General features: G+C 39.8%; 1 protein-coding gene across 5 annotated transcripts in view; it reads right to left on the reverse strand.

The window, feature by feature from the left end:
- LOC124145756 (unconventional myosin-XVIIIa-like) overlaps positions 1 to 27,286 on the reverse strand; it is a 152,288-nt gene that overhangs the window by 79,652 nt on the left and 45,350 nt on the right. For 2 of the 5 annotated variants that reach the window (XM_046515653.2, XM_046515654.2), the window contains exon 1: positions 13,198 to 16,260. The exons of 2 other annotated variants lie outside the window; for them this stretch is intronic. In XM_046515653.2, coding sequence (XP_046371609.2) covers positions 13,198 to 14,760 — 1,563 coding nt within the window. In that variant the 5' untranslated portion in view covers positions 14,761 to 16,260. Of the gene's footprint in view, positions 1 to 13,197; positions 16,261 to 27,286 lie in introns of those variants that run through there. One more of the 5 variants, XM_046515655.2, reaches the window with a different exon arrangement.

The following is a 27,286-nucleotide window of genomic DNA, read 5'->3' on the forward strand; positions in this document are numbered from 1 at the left end:
TAAAAAAAATTCCAAAAAATATTCATGATACTAACAATTGGACCTGGCAAAATAAAAGAAATTATATATATTCAGAACTTAGCGTTTAAAATCAAGGCTGCAATGGCATTAGACATCACAGCATTTGATCAATGGTTATAAAAAAATTTATAGTAATTTGTATGATTTTCTTGACTGTGTCATTCCTAAATAATCAAAGATGACGCCGATAAGGAAATAAAAAAAACTCTTAACTATTTTTATTATGTTTTATGGTCATGGTGTCCAACTCTAGTCAGTTGAATCCATAAACAAAAGAGAGAATAAAGTATCGCCTTGTCGCCATTGGATGGATTCAGAGGCAAGCTTTATGTTCAGTTTTTATGTTTAGGAATTTGATCCAACTTTTGATAGATGAAAGTGTGCTGTGGTACTGGAAAGTTCACCAGAATGGATTATGACATCCAAACTTGGAAACTAGACAAAGGAAATAAAAACAAATGCAGGAACTCTAACTTGCAGGGATGAAATTGAATTGGGCAAATTAGATTTGTCTCAAATAGAAATGGACTGAGCTTCATTGAATCGAACTACCCATTAGTGCAACTTGGAATAGGAATTCAATAACCTTACTGGAAAGAATTCCATACTGTTTCATATTTAATTCAATTATGTCTCAACAACAGACCCGTGAAGATCCGGTGTAGAATAGGTCTTCAGCAACCCATGCTTGCCGTAAAAGGTGACTATGCTTGTTGTAAGAGGCGAGTGATGGGATCGGGTGGTCAGGCTCGCTGACTTGGTTCATGCATGTCATCGATCCCAATTGAATGGATCGATGCTCATGATATCAATCACTGGATTGTCTTGTCCAGACTCGATTTTTTACAGACCGCTGTCATATAGCTGGAATATTGCTGAGTGAGGCGTTAAACAACAAATCAACCAACCAACCAACAACAAAAATACACATTGTCTCTTTCACAGAAATATTTGGAATATTTGTACAAATGGGATGTATTCTATGCAGATCAGTGACTTGACCGGAATTTATAAATGTATGATTTAGCACAACAGACAGTACATTGTTTACACTCTTTATACAAATCAATACACAATCTTATCAGAATCTTTCTGTCAATATCATATTCTGATACAGTGAGACTGAAATATATTTGGGGCTCCATCCATCCATCCATCCATCCCTCCCTTCCTCCTTCTTTCCCTACTTCCCTCCATCATCCCTCCCTCTTTCCCTCCCTCCCTACATCCATCCCTCCCTCCCTCCCTCCCTCCCTCCACCTATCCCTCCCTCCCTCCATCCACCCATCCCTACCTCCCTCCATCCCTACGTCCATCCCTCCATCCTTCCCTCCCTCCATCCATCCCTCCATCCATGGGAGTGTCTGTGAGTGTGTGTCTGCATCTGAGTGACAGTGTAAGTATGACATCTGTTTTGTGCCAGGAGAACTAAAATCTAACATTTTCCACCCACCTTCCTCACATCCATGTCTACAGGAAAGGTACCCACTGCATCAACACGACGTCTGCCACCCACTTCCCCCGATGCCACAATGCCATTGTACAAAGACCATAAAGTAACTCTGTTATGTAATCATACTGGCAAATTTCAAACATGTCAACCGAGAGTCTTTGGACTCGAAGCACACAGTATCCAGTTTGTTCGGAGAGTCTTGAGACTCCAAGGACATTGCATAATTTATTTTCGAAGTCTGCTTCTCATTATCCTCCCAAAAGACCCAGGGTATTTGCACAAGTCGAGAAAAACATCTGTTCAGGTAGAATTAATGGGTAACCAGGCTTCAACCATTAACTCTTTCAACACCAGTCAACCAGAAGTGTTTACTGCTGGGACACCGAGTTCCCAGAGACTCTTGTGTGACAGATGAAGCCAACATTTATCAAAGAAAATATTTGCTGGTAAAATATATTTGCTACTACATGCTATACACCATTTGAAAGGTCTGATCCTATGGTTTATAAATATGAAAGTTATGTTTTTCACATTATTTAAAATAATGCATTTACAACTTAATTAAGTTGGTTGTAAATAAAAAATGTAAGCTAACATGTTGTTAACATCCAGATTAAGGACCAAGGAAGCAAAAACTTGATGATTTTCGGCAAATATAAGATTTTATAAAATCCACTTACCTATTTCTGTTTTATTTTCATTGTTTACGTAATTGGAAAATCATTTTAAAAAGAATTATAAATAGTTTCTGTCATCACCCATTTCCCGATAACAGCGGCTGTCCGCTCAGTAACATGAAGAAATACCCCCGTTTTCGAAGCTTCGTATGAATAACACGTTCGTCGAAGAATGGCATATGACACATCGCTGGAAAGCTTATTCCTTCATCTACACGCTCGTAACATCGCCTGTTTTTTTAGTAGTTATAACAAGCAATTTCTTTGGATTAAAATTGGTTTCTAATGACGCTTTCTTGACGAAATCTGCTACAAGTTTTCGTGATTTGTCAATTTTGAGCACGTGACCTAAGGCAGCCAATCAAATTACAGCTGTGATGCCAAGCTCGTGTTTGATAAATTTCAGAAGTTGGCGAAAGATTTTTGTTAAATCATGTTATTCTGAACGTTTTAAGCAGGAAATCACAATATATATATTAAAAATATGGAACTTTGTGAATGTATCGTGCTAGGTTAGGAGCTGTGACAAAAAAACTTCATGCATATATTTTTGCATTAAACATCGTGTCCGAGCTGAGAATTCAAGGCGACGAAAGCCGAGATGTCATTTGACTTACATTACACGAGATCGCACGAAAAGATGGAAATAATAACTTAGAAGTAAGTTGGATTACTTTTAGATATATTTTTGTTGATTTTATTTATTACTTTGTATAATATATTTAAAAATTTGTTTAAAACGTCTTTATTTTGCTCTTTGACATGTTCGATGTGGACCCGTTGTCGAAATGTGTGTCCGAAAATTCTTTTTTCAATAACATCGTGGGAAATAGTGAATTTTTTTTAATTTATCGATACGTATACGTATTTCAGACATTGTGAAATGTGATAGATTTAATAAATGAATGATATTACAGGAAGGTCCATAAAAATCTATACTATTTTGACGTGACTACGGCTTGGCCGGTAAACCGGCCTACGGTGTCTGGGGACTCGGTGCTTCTTGGCCGGAAAACCGGCCTACGGTGTTGAAAGAGTTAAGCAATATGGAAATACCTGTGTCCTTGGACACAAAACATTTTGTGCATTGTCAAAAGTGAACATGAATATAATATCCTTAAAACATGACATCATACGGGTGACTTGGAGAAAGTGAGAAGCGTGACACCCTTCAGACACGGAAACATGACTGAGTCAAGTCTATCTGCTCATCTTAAGTTGCTATTTCTATACTGGCTACATTTTCATTCACAGGCTAAAGATGGTTCCTATCATTCATCAGCCCTCCAGCAGTGAAATTTAGAGAAGAAATCGACATCCTTGACCGTCATGCATAACCACATCTCCACTGGTGGGATATGGGTAGGGATAATTCTAGGGTGGGGCCTTGTGCTTTTGGCCCCTAAATTTGAAAAAAGGCCCACATTTTTAAATGCAATGGGGCATTTTAACATTGTGCTGTAACGGCGATCCTATGGAAAATTTGAAATTTTCACATAAAGGGCCCATGTCAGAAAATTCCTAGTGTGAACCCTGTATGGGGTTTTTATGTCAAGCAGTTACATCTATCTCCTATTTCAAGGAGAACCCTAAAGCAATATGATTACTTCAAGAGAAGAAAAATCTGAAGCAGTCTGTTTGATGAGAACAAAACATGAGGCTGATTACTTCACCAGAAAAGAAAAAATCTTGAAGCAGTTAGTGTTTGAAATAATTTTAAACCCAACAAGACAGTCGGGCAGATGATCCATAAGTGTTGCCTGCCCATCTTCAAAGTTACCTGCCTGCATTCAGACATTATTATATTGAAAAATCGCGATAAATAAGAGACAAACCGCATCTTGATTCAGTTGAAGCAATGCAAAACAATCACTTAAGAATCTACGAGCTATGATAAAAAAGTCATAAAAAAAACTGCCAGACAGTTGGGCAGGGGGAAGAAAATTTCATGAAGCCCGACAGAAAAGTTACCAGCCACGGGCAGGCTTGCAGGCAGTTATTTCGGACACTGGAACCAGTCTTTCAGCTAAATATCGGCAGCCTGTAAATAATGAAGTCTGAACCAGGCAATCCAATGACTGATATTGTGAGCAGTGACCCACACTGACAAAGACGTGTCATCAACCAACTCACTGAGCCTCAGACCACCTCAGCCATTAAATCGCCTCTTACAACCAGCATTGGATGCTGGGGATAAATTCTATCCCAGAATCCCCATGGGGCTGGATCAATCTACTCGATCACTTCTTTACCACTTTTATGTCATAAAAAACACATCAACCTGATTAAACCTTACACATTCAGTTCCACACAACTTGAACATTAACCAGGGTATTAGTCATTGCTGTCTACATGATGATGTACAAGCACGGGTATGGTGCTGACAAACCTAGAAACATAATCGGGGCGAACCGAGATTCGAATCTACAATCATAGGTTTCTGGCATGCCCAAGGGACGCACTTTGCACAGCATATTGCGGCGCCTTAGACTGGGCCACCCATGCCCCTATAACGTTAAGAGTGAGCAGAAACATGATAACATTATCCCATTTAGAGTATGCAGACCATGCATAAACATGATGACATTATCCCGTTTAGAGTATGCAGATGATGCATAAAGATGATAACATTATCACGATTTGAGTACATGGTCCTAGGATATATTTTATTTATTCCCGCTCCGGATTAACAAATCATGACAAGGTACCATTTGAACAACCATTAATAACGTACAGATAATCCAAGAAAAATTGTCCGGAAGGCTGGTAACTAATAAGGTCCAGACGACCAGGCATTCACCATTATAAACAAAACGGTTATATTTTTTGGGTTGTTTATTTGTTGTTTAATGCTTCACTCAGAAATATTCCAGCTATATGATGGCAGTCTGTAAATGGTCGAGTCTGGACCAGACAATCCAGTGATTGAAATCATGAGCATCGATCCACTCAATTGGGATACAATAACATGCATCAACCAAGTCAGTGAGCCAGACCAACAGATCCCATTAGTCGAAATCTTACAAGCATAGTTGCCTTTTACGGTAAGCATCGGTTGCTGAAGTCATTAAAAGTATTTGGCACAGACTGCAAGAGTTCACACTTGCCACCGACTTTCTCCAGTCTCTGGTCAGGGGGCTATGTGTCCACTCGAGGCCGGCAGAGATCTTGACTCTCATCCAGGCTGACACTGACCTACACCTACATTCCCATAAACTCACACACCTGTCACGTTTTTTGACACACATTTCGGCCCACCCATGAAAAGTTTCAGTCCTGGGTTTAGCATCAATCTAGAAGATTAATGGAAAGCATCACAGAATCCAAGCGCCATATTGTCTGAAATAAAAGTCTTAATTGCCATGGCTGAAGAAGGACAACAAAGGTGTAGCTTGGATTAATGCAAGTTTTTCGTGATGCTCCTGATAATAAATCTTCCGAGGCCTACAAATTCTTTGTCTTTTAACAAACATTGCTTAGCAGATACAAAACATGTTTTAATCTTGATCTTGAAATATATAAGTTTTTCGTAACACTCCTGATAATAAATCTTCCGAGGCCTACAAATTCTTTGTCTTTTGACAAACATTGCTTAGCAGATACAAAACATGTTTTAATCTTGATCTTGAAAAATATTGAGGATTATATTTTTTTCCATGTAAGAGGCAAATATTTAATTGATACCACTGAAACAAATATTCCAGCCGCATGGCCGGGGGTATACCAAGAATGTGACAGTATTGCCTTCCCAGTCCATGAGTGAGTGAGTTGGGTTTAACATCGCTTTTAACAGTGTTCCAGTCATATCATGGCACGTCAGCTTAATGTGGGAGGAAAGCCCAAAGTAATGCAGGCCTCAGACAACTACCACTTCTGTGAAATCAACGACCACAGATATGGTGGTGACAACCCTAAAAACAAAATCGAGGCAAACCGGGAATCGAATCCACAAACTTTAGACGAAGGTTCTAGTGTTCCCAAGAGATGCAACTCTGTGGGGCCTCAGATGACTGGGCTGCCCGGCTAATCAGTAGTAAGTAGATTTAATTGCACTGACTCATGCTCCATTTATGGGCTGGACAAGATCTATAAATATATAACACAATGCCAGAGAATAACCAGTCTTGATTATCTGCCGAAACAGATTCCATTGATTAAAAAGCAAAAAAGTGACAATTTTACGAATGAATCACTGATAATCAGTGGTGACACCAGCTGTTTGCTAAAAGTGTAAGCATTCGCTGCCCTACCGGTAGCACTGTGTGAAAACTCAACACATTCACCAAAAGGATAACTGTACAAAACCATCAGGCACACAATGGTATAAATTTAGCAATTAAAACAAGGGCCATAACTCTGTAAAAAATACATTTTATATGATGGTTTTCGAAAACCAATCAGCATATTTATCCTTTAAAGATTACTGAATGCAAAAGTCATCCTAAAAGCAATTTCTGCAAAAATGTATCCCTACTGAAGTTCTGGACAGACGCAAGTATGCACAGCACCCAAACCAATATCCCCCGCCCCACTTTGTGGCAGGGGACAATTAACCAATCAATCTGCCCTTACCTTGTGAGTGAGTGAGTGAGTTGGGTTTAACGTCGCTTTTAACAGTATTCCAGTTATATCACGGCGTGCCAGCTTAATGTGGGAGGAAAGCCCGAAGTCATGCAGGTCTCAGACGTTTACCACTTCGGTGAAACCCACGAGCACGGGTATGGTGCTGACAAACCTAGAAACATAATCGTGGCGAACCGGGATTCGAACCCACAATCATAGGTTTCAGGCATGCCCACGGGACGCAACTCTGCACGCCGAATCGTGGCGCCTTAGACGACGGGGCCACCCGTGCCCCCCCTTACCTTGTGACTGCATCATGTAGCAAGGTGATTGTATTATTCCCTTACTGTCTATAGTCAAACAAAAACTAACTGTCTGAACAACATATGAAGAAAACTAAATTGAAAACCACATGCAAAACAGGGACTCACCATTAAATATTCTTGGGGAGGGGGTGCTGGGATTTTTATCAGAGACATGATATGTTTTTACGGTTACTGCTTCAGTTTTGTTTCAGAGATAAGAAGAGACTAACAATTTACTTAAAATTCACAAAACACCTTTTTTTCAAGGACATCAAGCATATCCAGTACACAACTTATTTTGGGGAGGGGGCACAGCACAGAATATCAAATGGTCCATCCCTGAGGAAAATAAGAATAAAGTGAAGTTACAAACTCCCTTCCGAGACATGTTGCAAGGTGTGTAGCTAAGCCCCTTACTGTTTCAAACAAAACTGAAAGAGCAGCAAAGACTGAAGTGTAATCCTCGGATTAAGTGGCATAAAGACCTAAAGTTCATGCTAGAAATCTTTCTAAATGTCAACTGCACTGTCACATTTTGCACAACCTAGAAAACTGTGAAACGACACAGATTGTTTGATTAAAACCTTCAAACTATAAAGAAAACTCTCAGCAAGATATTGTAGGCTCATGTTAAATCTGCTTCTGCTCTGTTATAAGTGTATAGCAGGATGCGAGGGCTTGGCTACTTATTCTGTCAAGAGACAATGAAGAGAAACGCATAAAAACAACAGAGCTATTTCATCTATGTGCCTTCAAGGCAGACTGGCCCCCAACCCCCCCAGAACAAAAGATGTCGTAAGGTGTATGTGTGTGTGGATGTTTGGCCCTTCACAAAATGTGACCTCAAAAGTAATAAAATGACAGGGTACCATTTCTGAAACAGACAGGATTTATTATCTTTGAAACTCTGCCTCATAAAGAGGAACTACATCTTGAGTGAGTTAGTGAGTGAGTGAGTGCCTTGTCATAACTTAAGTAAACTATTATGTCACGCTAACCAAAACAAAAAAAATCTGAAATGACAGATCATAAACATATAAACGTCCCTAAATTGTACCATAAAAGGCCAATCCTTCCCATCACAACTCTATCCCATGTCACTGCGAGCAAGGTCAGACCAAAATACAATCGTACCAAGAAACTGTAAAATGTCCGATCTACTTGAACAAATAACATGAAACAAGATTCATCTAAATCAAAAGCAAACAATCTCAACTCTCTGAAAATATATCTAAAGGCAAATGTACCCAAAATACTTTCTGAAAATAAATCTGAAAGCAAATGTACCCAAACACTCTCCGAAAATAACTCAGTGTACCCCGTACCACCCACAATGTTCACAGCATTACAATTACAGAATTCTAAATGTGAAAAAAAACAATCACACAACAATAAACCTAACAACAATATGAAACACACGTAAAAAAACAAGGTTTTATTCCTAACATCTTCACCCTTTCCTCAATCTTCCACAGTGGTCTATGGCAAGGAGAATGTCCTAAGCCCTTACTGTTTGTAATCTGAGCAGTAGTAACAGTTTCTGCTTTGCACGCCTATATTCCTCCTTGAGAACATCCAATCTCATTCAAAGTAAATGGGGCATGGAGGCCCAAGCAAAGGTCTCCCTAAACTTACATTTATCAGTATCAGTTAGAGTGGCTGCCGCACATCTACAACTCGCACAGCAGGGGCCCTATTGCTTCACAATTCAACAAATAAATAATGTTAACCAATTGCTATGATGCAAACAATAAGTTGATATTTCAGTTTTTTCTGTCCCTAATAAACTGTTTATGAAAGTGCCAACTGAATGGTGTTGTAGACATACTTACTATATTTGAAGATAACATCCTTGTAACTGGCCAAGCAGAGGCTGGTTAATTTTATTTTTGGTTAATGTATGTCAGTAGCTTGTTCATTAGTTGACATTTTATTGCCAATTTTCTCTCTTTAAATTGTCTTCAAAAGCAACGCAGTTTGGGGGATTTTTCTTTGCCAACACATAAAATTAAATATCCTGAATGTCTCTAAATTGACATACAGACTAGAAATCTGGAATGATAATGGACACACTTGCCGGAAACTGTCTGTCCCGTGTCAAACATGTAAAAGTTGTCTTTTGAAATATAAATGTCTTATATATAAATATTACAGTTTTTTAATACAGTATCATTTTCTACTATTTTATGTAGCCAAAGACATACATTTAGATAGAATATCAAGGTAAGATTAATGATACAAGATGATAAAATATATCAGACAATGATTTAACAAATTCCATGCAATGGAAGAAAAATAAGGTAATTGTAAGGGAAGCATTTGAAGATCACGTCATCTATATCATCTGCAATGCCTGTGTGTATGAGTGAGTGAGTGAGTGAGTATGGTTTTACGCCGCTTTTAGCAATATTCCAGCAATATCACGGTGGGGAACACCACAAATGGGCTTCACACATTGTACCCATGTCGGGAATCAGAACTTGGTCTTCAGCGTGACGAGCGAACGCTTAACCACTGGACTACCCGACCGCTCCCTGTGTGTATGAACATACAAAATATAGTCTGTGATATTTCTAATACCCTTCTCGAGGCGGTTAGGTCGCCTAGTAACAAAAGACAACAGTTCTCTGAGGATGTGTATACATTGCTGAACCCTAAAAAATAAAAGATTAAAAAAAATAATAATTCATGAACAAAATAACCCTTTTTGTTTACTACACTCTGGAAACAAAACATACACAGAGTACTAGCAGAGCTTGTTTCTATATCATCCCCAGAGTCGGTTGTTGGGGGGAGACTAACGTCTCCATGTGCCCAATCTCCACACACAGAGATCTACATCATATATAATACCATCAAAGCAAGTCACAAGAAAGACTAACATGTAATAGCATCCCTCCTCAGATTAGGGTATAATTAATCTGTAATACCCGCTCAAAGGCTGTAAGAGCAATCAGCGTGATTGATATGTACAAACTCATAAACATATCCCACAGCTAACTAATCACTGATATCTCTGACCAGTATGTTCACTCACATCAAAGGGATCATTAATGACCAGGTTACCTGCCTATATCTGACCATTACTAGCCATAAACATTCCACTCACTGCAATTACTTCCCTTTGATGTTGTGTCTGTGATAACATGATGAACATAACGTTTGTATCAACCCTGGTTATCAATGTCCAAACATCGTCAATTTCTTAAAAGTTGAAATTAACAACTGGGTTGAAATTGGCATTTATTATGGTAGTTTAGATACCTGTGTTCCCAGTTTTCATTTTGGCATGGTGACAGTGAGTGAGTGAGTGAGTGAGTGAGTGAGTGAGTGAGTGAGTGAGTGAGTGAGTGAGTGAGTGAGTGAGTGAGTGAGTGAGTGAGTGAGTGAGTGAGTCTTAACGCCACTTTGAGTATTCCAGTTATATCACACAAAACAAGAAGCATAATCAGGCGAACTAAGTTTCGAACCCACAATCATTGGGTCCTGGTGTGTCTAAGGGATGCAACTCTGCAATATTATGAGCATGTTGTTGTGTTTTTAGTGTGTTTGAGTGTTTGAGTGAGTGGGTGAGTGAGTGAGTGAGTGAGTGTGAGTCTTAACGCCACTTTGAGTATTCCAGTTATATCACACAAAACTGGAAACATAACCAGGCGAACTAAGATTCGAACCCATGATCATTGGGTCCTGGTGTGTCCAAGGGATGGAACTCTGCACAAACAACACCTTCGGCGACTGGGCCACCCATGCCTCAAGCCACGTAATGGCTACAATTTTTTAAACACCTTAAATTTCAGTTAAAGTTTAAACTAACAAATAGGGTGAAATTCACTCATATTTGTGTTAACAGTGTACATAGTTTTCATTGTGGATCTGTCATTAGCTTCATAACAGCTACTGTTCTTTAAACATCTTAAATTTCAGTAAAAATTCAAACTAACAAATAGGATGAAATTGACTCACATTTGTGTTGACAGTGCACACATTTTCCATGATCTATTCAACCTCAGCGACAGTTAAAGTTGTTCTTTAAACATTGTGAATATCAGTTAAAGTTGAATTAACAAGGCAGGTGAGAATGACACCTGGACAGTGTTATAGACGTGTTGACAGTGTAAATACCCTCATGGATGCCAGTGTTGTTTCTGTGATAGCTTGTGCACAAGGACCACAGCAGCAAGAGTTATTTTTTCAATTTGTAAAACAATGATTGAGACGCCTTCCTATACATTTCTTTGTACAATGTCTGAAAGAAATGGATTTAACCTTCAAAAACGTATCCCTATTACAAAACAAAACAAGAGTTTGCCACTAACGTGGCTATATCCCCCACCCCTGTTCCAGAATTTATGACATAATGAAATCTAAACAAACCCTAACCTTCTTTAACCGAGGTGGAACTTGTCATGGAAATTGTAAAAAAACAGAAGAGTTTGGAACCTAAGTCCATCTTGTTGCCATGGAAAGGTAAAAAATAAAAATTTCTAAAATTTCTAAATAGCAAAAGGCACCAGTTCAGCATGTACTTGATGGACCTGCAAAGTTTCATGAAAATATATTGAACGGTTTCTGAGTTATGCTCCAGAAACGAAACGTGACGGACTTTGTTGGGTGGGGGGTAATTATGGGGGGGGGGGGGGAATTGAAAAGTAGAAATAGTCTCTTCTACAGACCCTTAGTATATTTAATAAAACACTAAGACAATATATTTAATATCTTACAATCAGCCCCATTTTAGTCTCAGCTCAAGCATAAATTACTCTCTCTCATTCCCATCTCAAGCAGAAATCAAAAGGCTTTAGTTTCATCTCATGGGTTCCTTTACTGCCTACACTCCGAGCAGTGTTACAAAATTATTTTATTTAAGATTACTTTGATCTTAATCAAGATATGAACACAATCCTTTGTATTCTGGTAACAGAAAAAAATGATCATTCTGATACTAAAACAGCACTGCTGACAATGATGATGAGATAATACACATATTCTACAACGCTCGTCACGATATGGCTGTGATATTGCTGATGTGACGTTAATTTTTAACTCACTCATTCACAACAACTGTCACTGAATATCAACATGTAACACAAAACCTGATCATAAAAGAACCTAAAGGTAATAATAAAAAAAAAACTAAGCTGAAAAAAACTCATAAAAACCTGTCTGCCACATTATCCTAAAACTAACATTTTTATATCTGTACATAAAAAAACCAATGAAAACACTTTCCAAAAGCTTCACAGCTTCAAGACAATCATAATGTCATCTTTCTGAGGCAACCAACTTGTTATCGTGGCCATACATCAAGATTAATAGCCATCGCCAGTATTCATAATAATCTTCATATATCCAGGTACCGCTAGTCAGATAATAAATGTCATATTTCCTTCCATAAAAGCCATTTTTCAGTTTGAGGTAAGTCTAACATGTTCAAGATACACTCTGAAACAGGCTGGTCAGGGTAAACTTGACACCTGAATACCACCACTTAAAAAACTGGTCGTAAATGTCATGTGACCTATATTCAAGGGAGTATGAAATTCATAATCATACAGTAGAGGGTTGCCCCTTTAATACGCCCAAGAATAGCTGAGTCTGTCACTGCTGGTGATCCAAACTGATGATTAGAGGTGTATACATCCATGAGACACCTGTTTTGAAGATGTTTGTTAATATAGGAATTAATAAATCGTTGTGCCTTTATTCACAAACACTACTTAGAAAAGTAATTAAACCTCTGCTCGGCCCAATTTGAGAAAGTGGGTTCAGTCTAAAGACAATTTGAACAGTCGTAACAGCCATGATGCTGGTTGTCGACGCATGAGCACAGGTATGGTGCCGATAGATCAAGGATCATACTCAGGGTAAATTTGGAATCCTGCATGACTAAGGGAAGCAACTCTGCACAACCAATTGTGCTTTGACCACTGGGCTATTCATATCTCTTTAAGCCAAGTATAAGATTTTGACATTAAGGCGATCTAGGATCCTGGCATCACGAAGGGAAGTAACTCTGCAGAGCCATTTGTTGTTCTTTGACCACTTGGCTACCCACATCCCTTAAAGCCCAGTATAACAATATGAATCCAGAACATGTGTTGTATCAAGAATAGTATTCTTCCTTTTTTACCATCTTCCAAAGAAAAGGGTTGTAACGAGGTGTGTTTTTTCCACTTACCGTTATCGACTTCTTATGTGCAGCAGCAAGTAATTCCCTTTTCCTTCGAGCAAAAGCATCCGCAAGACTTTCAAATTCATATCCACTAGGCGACCGTTGCAGTAAGTTTCCTGAGTCTAAACTAATAGATCCGTCCCGAGAAGCACATCTTAAAATCATAGGTTGTTTGGGTGAATGATTTTGACCAACACTTGTCCTTTGGTAACCATCACTTTTTTTCCGAGAACTTTGGAGGTTCGTATGTAGGTTACTCCCACTAGTGCTCCTCCGAACTCGGGAACTATTTTTGTGTAATGACTGATCCGATGCACTGTCTCCAAACAAAGCATATCCACGAGAACGGGAATTTCCACCATAATCAGAATTAATACTCCTGTTGCTTTCACTTCGGCGAAATAAACCTTCCTCTTGACCAGACTGTTGTGACCTTGACCCTCCAAAATCAGAGTTAATGCTTCTGTTGCTGTCGCTGCGATAGAATGAGTTCCGCGAATGAGGTCTTTCCATGTTTCTTGATGGAGGTCGGTCAGCATTTCGGGAAGGTGGTCTATCCATATTACGGGAAGGTGGTCTATCCATATTACGGGAAGGTGGTCTATCCATATTTCGGGAAGGCGGTCTATCCATATTACGGGAAGGCGGTCTATCCATATTACGGGAAGGCGGTCTATCCGAGACCCGTGAAGGTGGTCTGTCTGAGTTTCGGGAAGGGGGGCGGGAGTCTGAATTACGAGATGGAGGTCGGCCTTGTTCTATATTGATGCTTGTTCCACTTTCCGATCTGCGAACCCGAGACGCAGTATGTAATGCACCATATTCACGATGTCTATCCCCACTGCTGCTGCTGCGCTGCACTCTTTGCTTAGAAGAGGAATTTCTTTCAACGTTAGCGCCACTGGATGTCCGTCGAACATTTTTGGTCTGGGGCGTAGACCGATCCATGTTAACAGACCCACCGCTGCTGACTCTCCTTACATTTGTCTTGGATGGGGAATCAGCCCCAGATATTTTTCTGGGGTTTCTTGTTGGGCTATCAAAATCCTCACTCGGAACACGAGCTCGCGGTGAAAATTCGTAACTCAGGTCATTTCCACTTTCACTGCGTCTCACACGAGGTCCCTGACTGCAAAACTCTTCCTCGAAAACCTCGGAGCGTCGTAACCGAGAACAGTGATTACAACCAAGTTTAAGCTGTTCTGGTTCGTTTTCAAACAATATCGTCTTTCCACCTTTAAGTCTCATAGACGCTTCACTACTTTTACCAACAGGGGATGAATCTGTTTGTGAGGATCCGGAACTACTTTTTCGTGATGGTTTACCTCCACTCAGACTAGGAGTAGCTGAATGGTCGTTACGTCCACATGACACGGGGGTCTGTGAACGATCTTCTTCCTCATTCCCACTTTGTTTCCGATGACAATCGGCACTGTGTACCTCCATGTCAAGTTCGTGCTCATCAAATCCATTTGTCCTTGACCTTTGTGATGGGGTCCGACTTTTCTGCCTTGAGTCAAGCATATCGTCTCGAGAAAATTCAGAAATTGTTACCAAATCTCCAGACATGGTAATTAGTTTATCTCAAACGACACTTGATTACCCGTAATACAAAAAACAAACAAGCTCTGTCCCCTTCTCGTTACTAACTTGTTATCAACTTACGTGACTTGGAGACGAGGAAATACGTAACACAAACACAGTGATCCTAATTCAGAATATATTGCCTTCCTTCCACCATGTTTGTTAACAAATCCTGAGCATGTGTGAGCTCTATAGAGAAACAACTTGCTATCAGCTATCTGCTACTCAGTGAAGCATGGCATCCCTTGATAAAATCTGTCTGTAGATTTTGTATTACAAGACCCAGCACACCTTGAAATGGATTCTTTTTTAAATCATATTAATTTCAACCAGGTTATTCCAATGTTCGGCACATAAATTTTCGTAAAATTTACCACAGGTACATTTCTTGTCAATTTCATAAACACATTGAATGACAGGCGAGGACGTTACAAGCCCCAGCAGTGGTGATTTCAAAGTGGGAGTCAAGTTACAACCAGTTTTCTGTCATATTACAGTAAAACATCCATAGCCTAGTGACTAGACACAAACACTAAAATATTCTCGTTATATTACAGTCAGTTGTCAGTCATCTTGTCCCATCTGTCACCTTTTCGGTTAAAATGAACAAGAAACTGTCATGGAATGTAAAATATTTCACCAAGGTAAATTCAACTCCGGAGAAAATCACTGACGTGCATTCTGACATGTGTTTATATCCACTGTCACTCCTGGTCAGGTACCAACCCGCTAATAACAATGACAAGCTGCACCCACCGAAATCCACACTCGTACATATCACAAGTATGTCGTAAATATCAAGCAGGCAGCGTCCATTTCACGGTATGTTAAAGAAAGAGTCTCCTCTCAAGCCACGTCCCATGAGAGTCCAATGTATCCGTTTGCATCACAGGTAACGTTGGTTGTTTCAGGAGCCAGTGATGGCACATCATGTTGTAGGCAGAAAGACACTGTCCCTCTCGCAAAGGAATTTTATCTTGGCTATCACAGAGCCCCCTGATGTTTGCACAAATAAAGGATAGAAAATTACTTCAGCGTAATCCTGCCGTGACCGCAGCGATCACTGATACAAGCCTGCCTACTCCTCAGGTATTCAGTGTTTGCGGAGGTGAGCTGGATGTGGTTGGGGGCATGCGAGGTGACGAGCAGGCCCTCCTTACACCTGGCACAACTGCCAAGTTTTGAATATCTCCACAAGAATTTTCCTGGTCATAACTTCCCTTTTCAACAAGGTAAAGATTAAAAACATTCACCACTGTTTTCCCATGCGTGGTCCTCCATACACAAAGTCCTACCCCGTGTGGTAAATCTTTAACGCAAAGTAACGTGATTGTCGTCAATTTCACTCTTGTGATTTTGTTCATTGACAATCTGATCAGTCATACGATATGTCAATCAAGTACTTACATGCAATGTAAACTTCTTTGATTATTTCTGTCAAGTTTTTTTTCTGATGTTTTATCTCACATATTTCCTTTCACCCTAACAAGATCTCATAAAATTTGTCAACTAAGGACCCAGAATCCTCAAACTTCAGGTAACAAAAACCACTTCAATCACTTCTCAATCTTGAATATCCACAAAAGAAATCCAGTCAAAACTTCTTTGTTCTTTAAGTTTCATTGACACATGTCAAAACTGAAATGAACACTCAAAGATAAGCAAGGTTTTTTTAAACATGAAATAATGTTTTCCACATCAGAAATACACAATAGCCCAAACACTTGCTCCAAAACAGTCAATCCAAAGTGTCTGCACTTTCACAAGGCTGGGCCAATCAGTGACTGAACATTCAGTCAGGTGTCCTGACCTTGTGTGGAAGTAATAATGGTGAAATCCCTTCTAACACTCACTCATAATCCTCTACTTAGGCCATCCTGTTTATTAGCAATCCCTTAATCTCCTACTGTTTCTTGTTTGATGTAAGTAAGTCAGTTACTTAAGTTCAATCAGTCATACCTAAACCCACAATCACATCCAAGTAAAATGGCACAGAGTATCATGTTCCCACATAATCAACACTGCAAATCTTTGCCTCTGATTTAAAAAAAAATATGCAGGGCAATGTCAAGAGTTCAATGTCAACGGGACAAATGGATATTTTTAAAGTTTCTCAAAGCGCCCATTCCACTTTTTTCTCGCCGTGTTAGAGTCTGTAACGATGTAATTCAATGACACTTTCTGCACCTTGAGTCAGATAACTGGTCTGTTCAAATTTGAGCAACAAACCTACCCTGCCAAACTTGAACTTTAAGTTTCCCTTCTCCTCCACATACTCAAATGTCACGTCCGTTCATACTTTCTCAGTTCTCTCCTTTGAAGTTTGAATCTGGGTTTCAAATCCAAGACGGTCTTCGTAATTTCTGAAATCTCTTGTAGATAGTACTTTCCTGGAGTCAAATTATCTCAGTGTGGTCCAGTCAGTATGACACACATTGAAAGCACTTTCCTACTTAATGATCGTAAGAAAGATGACCCCATGCAAAGCCTCGTCGTCAATGAAATAACGGATCAAACATAAACTGCAGTCCTTCACAAAACATTCACCCTTCCAGAAAAATCCTGGTCGTCTCAAATTCACAGCAGGAATTTAAATCCGTGATATATAAGATCCATCATACAATTCTGTTGTCCGTGTTCCCACAGAACATAAAAACTGGGTCACTTTGGAGAAAATATTTACAAAATCACATCTCCATATTATGTCCCATCACAATGAATCCAACTCAGGTAGGTACACAGGTAAGTATAAGAAAAGGCCGACAAAGCCACGTTTCTTTTGAGGTCCAAAACCTTTGAGAAAGGCTGTTTAATTGCACCATGAAATCCGTCTCATGCTCTGATTGTGATGATAGGATTCACGTCCGTGAATAACAGCTCTCGAATCTCTTTCTAACAAAGGTGATGTCTTAGACAATACAAGATGAACGTCAGATGCAACGGAGAGTGGTGATTCTTCTTGAAGAGTTTCTGTCAATCTTATTCACAATGCACGGGTTATCGCCGTCCGAACAGGTTATTAAGTCTCCGTCTATTCTATGTCGTTTCTCTTTGCTTGACAGATTACAACCTCTCTGAGATACATACATCACCCAAACATCTGTCACTTGTTATTCATGATATTTACATATTTCTTACGGCACTGAAAAGTTTCTCTCTGGGTCACCGACTTCCTTAGTGTCACGTATGATACAGTGTCAGTCTCAACATAACTTATCTTTTTGGAGTCAGTATATCAAAAAACATTCAAATCCTTTTTTTCATGATAAACACATTTTTCACAAGTTTTAATCTGATAGCAACAACCTTTCAGCAACAAAATGTTATCTGCTACGTTTCGAACACCATTAATCCAGGAGTATTCCTGTCTTCTCTCCGAGGCACTCATTTCAAATTAAATTCTCTTTAAAATCCCACACCTCATGGTTGTCAATTTCAGTCAGTAAGCTGTCAATTTCATGATTCCTTGTTGTCCCCTTTGCACTTTATGATACAGATTGACATCTATTTCCACACAGCAACGTCGCTAACGAAGGTAATGGCCAGATACTTGCTTCCCCAGGCAGTCTACCTGTAGACTTTGTGCCTGTGTAGATTTCACTAGCTTGTCAATTTCCCAACTTAAGGGGGTTCAAGGGTCAAGCCTCCAAACCCATGAGAAACATGGATGGTATCACCCGACAGTGCAGGCCTGTTCCAAGTCGCTGTCAATAACGCCTTACACCTCCACAGTTCAAGTAAACCCAATTTGTAGATCTGAGATTACATGTTTTCTATCAAACCAGTCTACCACGTTAACCACCTGTCCAAAGCCTTTAGCAAAATGTCCTTCTGTATAATAAGCTCGTCTGATTTAAGTACGCATTTTAACTCAAAAATCAAAACAGGATTCTAAATGTAAGTCCAGACAGCTTCTCTCTCCTAAAGCAACTTAAAAGATATGTCCTTATCTACAGCATGTGTAAGATCTGATAACAAGGCAGAATCTCACTGATCTCTATCCAATGTACATAGCGACAGTGAAATGTACAACATCACCACAAAGGCCGGCCTGGTTATGTAATGCATTGTCAGGGAGGAGTGTAATTGATCATTTGTCAAGGGCTCTCACTGTGTGACAACCAGTTACACCGACTTACATCACATGGACAGTCTGACATATCACTGGATAGCCAACAATGATGAGAAGGTGCCATGGCTTATAACCAGAGAATTTGTACTGATGTTGTTGTATGCTAGTTATTGTTTTGTTTGTATTAAGTGTCCAGGGTGGGATGAATTTTCATCATGTGAAAATTTTAGATTATGCTTTGCAATATTATGAGCATGTGGTTGTGTTTTTAGTGTGTTTGTGTTTGAGAGTGAGTGAGTGAGTGATGGAGTGAGTGATGGAGTGAGAGTGAGTGAGTGAGTGAGTGATGGAGTGAGTGATGGAGTGAGAGTGAGTGAGTGAGTGAGTGAGTGAGTGAGTGATGAAGTGATGGAGTGAGTGAGTGATAGAGAGGGAAAAACAAGGTAGAAGAAAGACAGGAAAGAGTGAGAGAAGAGAGAAAGATGACAAGAGAAAGATGAAAAGAGAGAAAGATGAAAAGAGAAAGAAAGGGAATAGAGAGAGAAGAGGAAGAAGAAAGAAAAGAGAGAAAGAGAGAGTGACTGCCTGACTGAAGATAACCTCGTTGACTATGTCTTATCTACTGAAAGCTTCATTACTTTACATTACAACAATAAATCAAATGGTATGATTGTTATAATCACTGTTACGTTCATGGTGTACTGAATCAGACAAGCTCTATTTGTTGCACTGTGACATCCACAAACATGAATAGCATGCACCTAACACTATGTACATTCACTTCCAGTCCATCATCATCAACATGTCTTGAAGCACCATCTCCTACAGATTTTAGTCTTACAAAACATGTTACATGTAACATACAGCCACCATACTGGCTTACAAGAAATCTACTTCTCCCAACCAGTGAACCCCCAACTGTAATATGAACCAAGACATTTCTTTAGTCCTCCAGGCAAGATATCAAAGCACAAAGCACCTTGATGCCCAATACCATACAGCTAGTATGACAGATGTTTGACCGTCCCCCCAGGCAATTAGACAACCGTCTCCTCCTCAGTCAGCTGACCTCTTGCAATGGTCTCCTTGACCAGAGGTTCAACAGCCTTCTGCCTGGATGACCATCAGGTTTACATCAAGTATCCCTGCTGACCAATGTCCAATCTACCTCCTCCTCACATTCACAGTATGGCTGACATATGGAAGTTCCAAATCCGGTTCGCCCCGATTATGTTTCTAGGTTTGTCAGCACCATACCCGTGCTTGTGGGTTTCACCGAAGTAGTAAACGTCTGAGGCCTGCTTCACTTCGGGCTTTCCTCCCACATTAAGCTGTCAAGCAGTGATATAACTGGAATACTATTAAAAGCGGCGTTAAATCCAACTCACTCACTCCGTACAGCCCTTTCCTTGCGACTTCCAGGTATGTTAGACTAACATTTAGTCTTTGAAGAGGATTTTTTTTTTTGACTCTCCAAAACTTTTTTTTATTGATATGCGCATATAGCTGACCAATAATCTTATCTATCCCTGCCTTCAAGTGCTTAGTCAGCCCTTGTCCACAACCCATCATCCACACACACACTCTGACCACAATGACCTCAATGACCACAACGGCTGACCAATTGAAAACCATCCTTCTATTCTCTCTATTTCTGTCCTAAGGTATCCAGCAAGCCATCATCCACACCCACATCAACGCACACTCACATCCACATCCACACTCCCATCAACACCAAGAGACACACGCCCCTTAGTAACATCTACACCCACATCCACACCCCATGGATCAGCACATACAGTTGACCAATGATACCTCCCTTTTCTTCTCCCTGTCTGTCTTCCACCCACTCTGCCCTTGACCACTCATCATCATCCACACCCACTCCCTGCCCCACACCCATACCCATATCCTGCCCCACACCCACACCCTGCCCCACACCCTACCCCACACCCACACCCTACCCCACACTCACCCCCTACTCATTCACCCACACCTTTATTGGGAAGGAATGTGAACAAGATCCTTCCTTGGCGACAGTTTCTAATTTTTTTAGTCACCATTATTAGCCACCTTGCTAAAATAACAGGTTTTATGTCCACGATTTTTATTTGCATATCATTCATAAGAAGAAATTGTATTTCAGTTACAAATTCTTCTTTTTCTTCTCCCTGTCTTCTACCCACTCTACCCTTGTCCACAAGACATCATCCACACCCTCATCCACACCCACATCCTCACTCACACAAGCATGCACGCAACCATACTTGCTACCATGCACGCAATCACGCATGCAACCACACCAACACCTCAACGACCTGCACATACACATTACCAATAACACAACCCTTTTCCTCTCCCTAACCCAGGGGCGGTCAGGTAGCCTAGCGGTTAAAGAATTCGCTTGTCATATCGATGACCCAGGTTCGATTTCCGAGATTGGTATGATGTGCGAAGCCAGCGTTAGAAATTGGCACTAGTCCTGTAGTCCTTACCAAATTGCCCAATAGTAAAGGTATCCTAAGGACTAGTAGAAATTGGCCAATTTTAAGGGTTTTGCTATATGTTATCATCATAAGGACTAGTGGACAAAAACAGTTAGTTTCTAACCCTGGAAGCCCATCTCTGGTGTCCCCAGCTGTGAAAGTGGCTCACTCACTCACTCACTCACTCACTCACTCACTCCATGTTCCACTACCATTCAGCCCTTGACCACTGACCATCGTCCCTACATCAACACACAGGTGAACGCAATGGGTTACACAAACACCAGAGTGACCTTGGTCAACACGGACTCACCTCTCCCTGTATCACTGACCACTGACCACTGACCCATCAGCCTCAACATCAGGGCCTGGGAATTATTTCAACATTCTCACAAACTAACACCATCTTTTCCCACCTTCCCCCAAATCCTTCTTTTGAATTGAGGTCTTGTCTTGAATGATATTCACCTCTTTGAAGTCCAACAAACAGTAGTCCACAAAGCAGTCTCATATTAGTGACAGTCAAATCATCAGACCCTCCCTGCCTACCAGAAACTTGCACATTTGCAACAGGTTCCTAACTCAAAATTCAAACTTGCAATCATAACTGTTAATATGAGCAAGTATGTCTTTTTGATGCTTTCAGCAATATTCCAGATTTGGCTTTACATATTTTGAGAATCAGTTGGAATACAGAATACCAGATTGTCCTTCCACCATATTGGTCAGGAATGTGCACAAGATCCTTCCTCATCAGTAACGGTTTCTAATTGTTTTCATCATTATTAGCCATATAGCTTAAATAAGGGGGCACGGGTGGCCCAGTCGTCTAAGGTGCCGCGATTCGCTGTGCAGAGTTGCGTCCCTTGGGCGTGCCAGTAACCTATGATTGGGGGTTCGAATCCCGGTTAGCCCCGATTATGTTTCTAGGTTTGTCAGCACCATACCCATGCTTGTGGGTTTCACCGAAGTGGTAAACGTCTGAGACCTGCATCACTTCGGGCTTTCCTCCCACATGAAGCTGACACGTCTGATTAAGCTATAACTGGAATACTGTTAAAAGCGGCGTTAAACCCAACTCACTCACTCACTTAAATAACAGTTTGACATCCACAATTTTTATTCACATATGATTTGTAAGTAGAAATTGTATTTTAGTTAGTTTTCATAAAGAAAAAATATTAAAAAAATTAAAAGTGGGAGAGTTGGCGGCTATGACCCTATGTCATTGAAGGGTTTTGGAAAAATCTTTAAGACATTTTGGAAAACAATGAATAAAAGTCCCGGAATAGAAATTAACCAAGAAAGTCTACAAGCCCGACTAATGATAACATGTAGTTACACCCCCCTAAATGTTTGAAATCTTACTGGCCCTAGGGATACCTTTAACATCGATTAGCAGGATCGGGTGGTCAGGCTCGCTGACTTGGTTGATGCATGTCATCTTATCCCAATTGCGTGGATCGATGCTATTGCTATCAATCACTGGATTGTCTGGTCCAGACTTGATTATTTACAGACCGCCATCATATAGCTGGAATATTGTTGAGTGCAGCATAAAAATACAAACAAACAAAACAAAAAATATTGACAAAGCTTGCCCTCACGAGTGCTCTTTTCTATTTTTCTATCTAAGTTGTAGAATATGGCTCAGTTTGAATCCCTGCAGTTGTGGTACTGATTTCTCCAGATTGACCTTTCCCTGGGGTCAAGTGGGTCCTCCTTTCCCTCTCCAACCTATCAGCTACCAACACCCTGGATGTAAGTATATGTATGTATACCTCTCCACAACACTTCTCTGTGTCCTGTGTCATATACAGCAGATATTGTCTATATCAACCTGTCAATCATCACTTGGAAGAGTTCATTCAATTAATAAATACTACTTGAAATATTGCCAAATGTGGCATTAAACATTAAACAAAGTCTCATGTTGGTTAAAGTTCAAGATCATGAGATACGAAGAGCAATACAAATGAAATATTCTTTTGTCATGCCTAATTTCTCATATTATCTTATATCCCCAAGATAAGGGTTTGTTTGTTTGTTGATTAACGCCACACTAAGCAATATTCAAGCTATATGACGGCAGTCTGTAAGTAATCGAGTCTGGACCAGACAATCCAGTGATTGACATCATGAGCATCGATCCATGCAACTGGGATACGATGACATGCATCAACCAAGTCAGCGAGTCTGACCACACAATCCCGGTAGTCGCCTTTTTACGACGATCATAGTTGCCTTATACGGCAAGCATGGGTTGCTGAAGACCTATTCTACCCTGGATCTTCACGGGTCCCAAGAAAAAGAAGATCAGTGGTTAAAAAGGATATGAAAGGGATCGCTTGAAAGTATTGGCCTCCTGCAGTCTTTACATCAATGCAACAAGTCTCCAGTTGCATTTGGAAGAAAAACTAGTATACCCGTATGAAACAAACCACTAGTCAGAAGCCTGAGACTAGTAAAATTCTGTTCGGTCAAGTAAGCTCAGTTAATAAAAATCCATATCAAAATAATATTAAAATCTACAGAAAATGATACCAAGAGCCAAATTTGGGCAATTAGTCTCAAAAGTCTTTGACCCAGACTGGCACACACAATTAAAATTTTATCGTACATTTGTGAAAATTTTGATTGCACAAAACCAAATAAAACTGCCTGATTAAACAGGGATATTTGACATAGTTTAGCCTCTGTTTCACAAATCAGCAAGCCTGGCTTTTTACACTACCAATACCCTCAGGTATGTCACATAGAATACCAATCATTTTCAAATTACCAAAATCCACCTGTGCCCTTATCGCAATTGACAAGCGTCAATTTCACGAATAAGTGAAATACCTCCAACACAGCAATACCTACAACAAGGCATAGCTTAGCTATAGCCTTAGGATTTACCTGGTCAATTCAAACCCATTACTACTAGATAGAGCCTGTTTGAATGGGCTTGCCAGGCACAAAACTGTAACAACGTGTCTATGCTAAATGCCCTAAATTTCACGTCTTTCATCCGCTAATGTTTGAGACTTAGCCAATGAAAGATTGTAAATATCAAATGGGTGCAGCTCGGAATCTACATTGTAAATCAATCTCCACTAGCACTATTTCTAACCCTGCTCCAAAACTTTATTAGCCACAGTGCAATAAAACTTTGTCTATGATTTATGAAGAACTAGGACAAAACCATTTCAAAACCGTCGTGTCATGATCTCAGACAATTTTAGCTCCTCATTTTACACAGATTTAGATGCTCTTTTACAATACTTCACCAAGGTAAGGCATTTTATTTTTTATTAGTTGGATCCCAAAATTTTGGGCCTAAAATTCAATGTAGGTGGTTGATACAAATAATAATAATAATTTCAGATTGGTAATGCTACTAACAAACTGATTGATTGTATAACAAAACAAAAGAGTTTTATTATCATATTCACAATTTCTTATGAGCAGTGGTGATAAAATCACATGGTTTTAGTTGAATTTTTTTTTTCAAACGTCTTCTTCTTCATAATTCAACGAATGCAGTAGCCGTGTAATAATTCAAAGGCTGGCCAATCTCATTAAAATCAGACTTTAGTTCTCACTATAGCTAAACAAAGATCTGAGGACATCCAATTAGGGGTCACGTCAGAACGACCTTTCATCTGACCAATCAGTGCGTCGCTTACCAGATTATGAAAGTGACAGTCGGAATGTGATTTCTAATCAATGCAATCTTGAAAACTTTAACATGGGGTATTCCGAACGATAGTTACGGGTTTAACGACTGAATCCATACAATCTAGACCATCTATTAGCCATTCCAGAATGTTTTTTTGTTCAGGTTTCAAATTTGTGACCGAGAATTTGTCAAAATATGTTTCGAAGCATAGTTGCCAATTTGAAATTTGTGCCATAAAGCACGAGAAAGCTGCCTTCTGATTGGTCATTCCATTGGTCGGTCAAAGTAATGGGATGTCCTCAGATCTTTGTTTAGCGGTAGCGAGAACTAAGATCTGATTTTAATGAGATTGAAGGCTGGCTAATGTTTCTTGCACCGGATACAATTTACACCATTCCCTCATTTGCAGATTTCACATTGTACAAAGTCCTTGTCATAACTTAAAACTACAGAATCTGGGGCTTCTATATGGAACTACAACAGCAGTCAACCTCAATGCCCTGCAGTGAGGACACCAAACAATGTGTAACACATTATTACTTTCCATTGTCCTCGCCACTTGAGGGGCGATCGGGTAGCCTAGTGGTTAAAGCGTTAGCTCGTCATGCCGAAGACCCGGGTTCGATTCCTGACATGGGTACAATGTGTGAAGCCCATTTCTGGTGTCCCCCGCCACGATATTCCTGGAATATTGCTAAAAGCGGCGTAAAACCATACTCACTCACTCACCTCGCCACTTGAAATAGAATCACGAAATATGACGATTATTTATAAACGAAAATAGCTGCATGTGTGCTAATGCGAATAAAGTGAAAACAACCAATTCCAGACTTATATTTAGCACTGTATGCATCTCGAACTTGGTTATGGCGCTTTAAATATGTGCACGATTTCTTCTTTCATTTCGTACTGGTAATGAACATACGCAGCACACGCTGCTATATATAGCCACTTGCAGTCACCTGACCACCGACCCTTACCCACATTGTAACCAGTACATGAAAACTCAAATTTTTTTATTGTTAACAAAAATTGATATTTCTTGAAAAGCGCACTTTGCAATTTCTGCCATTACTGTAAGTTAGTAATATTCCTTATCAGAGGAATGGCTTCTTTTCACATAATAAGTATTAGCAAACATACAGCTATCTTCGATAAATTATAATCGTGATATTTCGTGATTCTATTTCAAGGAGCGAGGATAAGTAACATCCCTCCCTATAAGGTTCATCCCCTGCTACAGCAGCACCAGCAGCGACCTGCCACATTCATCACCCAGAAACACACAGACTCTTGTAATGCAGCTCATTGTTACATTGCATGGAGACAGATGCTATTAATATTCTCTGGTAAGGAATGTTTCTGGGGTCTTCTCACCCTGAACATCCATGTTGAAATGTATCCTGCTTCACTCTCAATGTCATATGTCTTCTGTTGCAGCCCTCCAGCAAGACTATCAAGTCAAAGTTCAAGTAAGTTGTCTCCCTTCATCTGTCTTCACATACCTGTATTTGCCATATAAGTACCCTGTTCCAGTAAGCGCCCTTTTACCAACTTCTAGACCAATCTGTAAGTACTGTATTCAACGTCTTATTACGCTGAATAAAGTAATCTTTGTAAGTACCCCTACCAAGACTGAAAATTTACATGACGGTCATAATGTTCCCCAGCATTTGACAGATTATTTTACACAAAATAGCACCGCAAGAGGGGAGTATAAATAAAACTAATTAGTATAAAAAAAGATTTAGTTTCATAAACGTTTAAATTAAACAAATTTTGTCAAAACTGATCAATCTCTTAATCTATTTTAACTTATGTTTTGTTTGTTTGTTTGTTTGTTGTTTGACGCCGCACTCAGCAATATTCCACCCAAATGACGGTGGTCTGAAAATAATCGAGTCTGTACCAGACAACCCAGTGATTGACATCATGAGCATCGATCTACGAAATTAGAATGACAAGCATCACCAAGGTCAGCAAGTCTGACAACCCGATCCCATTAGTAGCCTTTTAACTCATGAAAAGTTTTAATAAGTTCCCCACCCTTTATCAATCTGAAATGCATACAGCAAACGATATACTACTGAAAAGAACTTAGGGCACACCCGGTATTTTCATACAGCTATAGCTAATCTGTCAAACAGATTAGTAGGGATGAGTATTGGAGGTTTAAAGTGTATCACAATATTTTACAATGCACAAGGCTGTATTTTGATACGTATCAAGATATATTGTATAATTCTAGGTTTTTCATTCAGGAACAAATATGAAACACCAGTGAATGAA

Source organism: Haliotis rufescens, unplaced genomic scaffold, assembly GCF_023055435.1.
Source record: "Haliotis rufescens isolate VD_foot unplaced genomic scaffold, xgHalRufe1.0.p SCAF_21, whole genome shotgun sequence".
Taxonomy (NCBI): domain Eukaryota; kingdom Metazoa; phylum Mollusca; class Gastropoda; order Lepetellida; family Haliotidae; genus Haliotis; species Haliotis rufescens.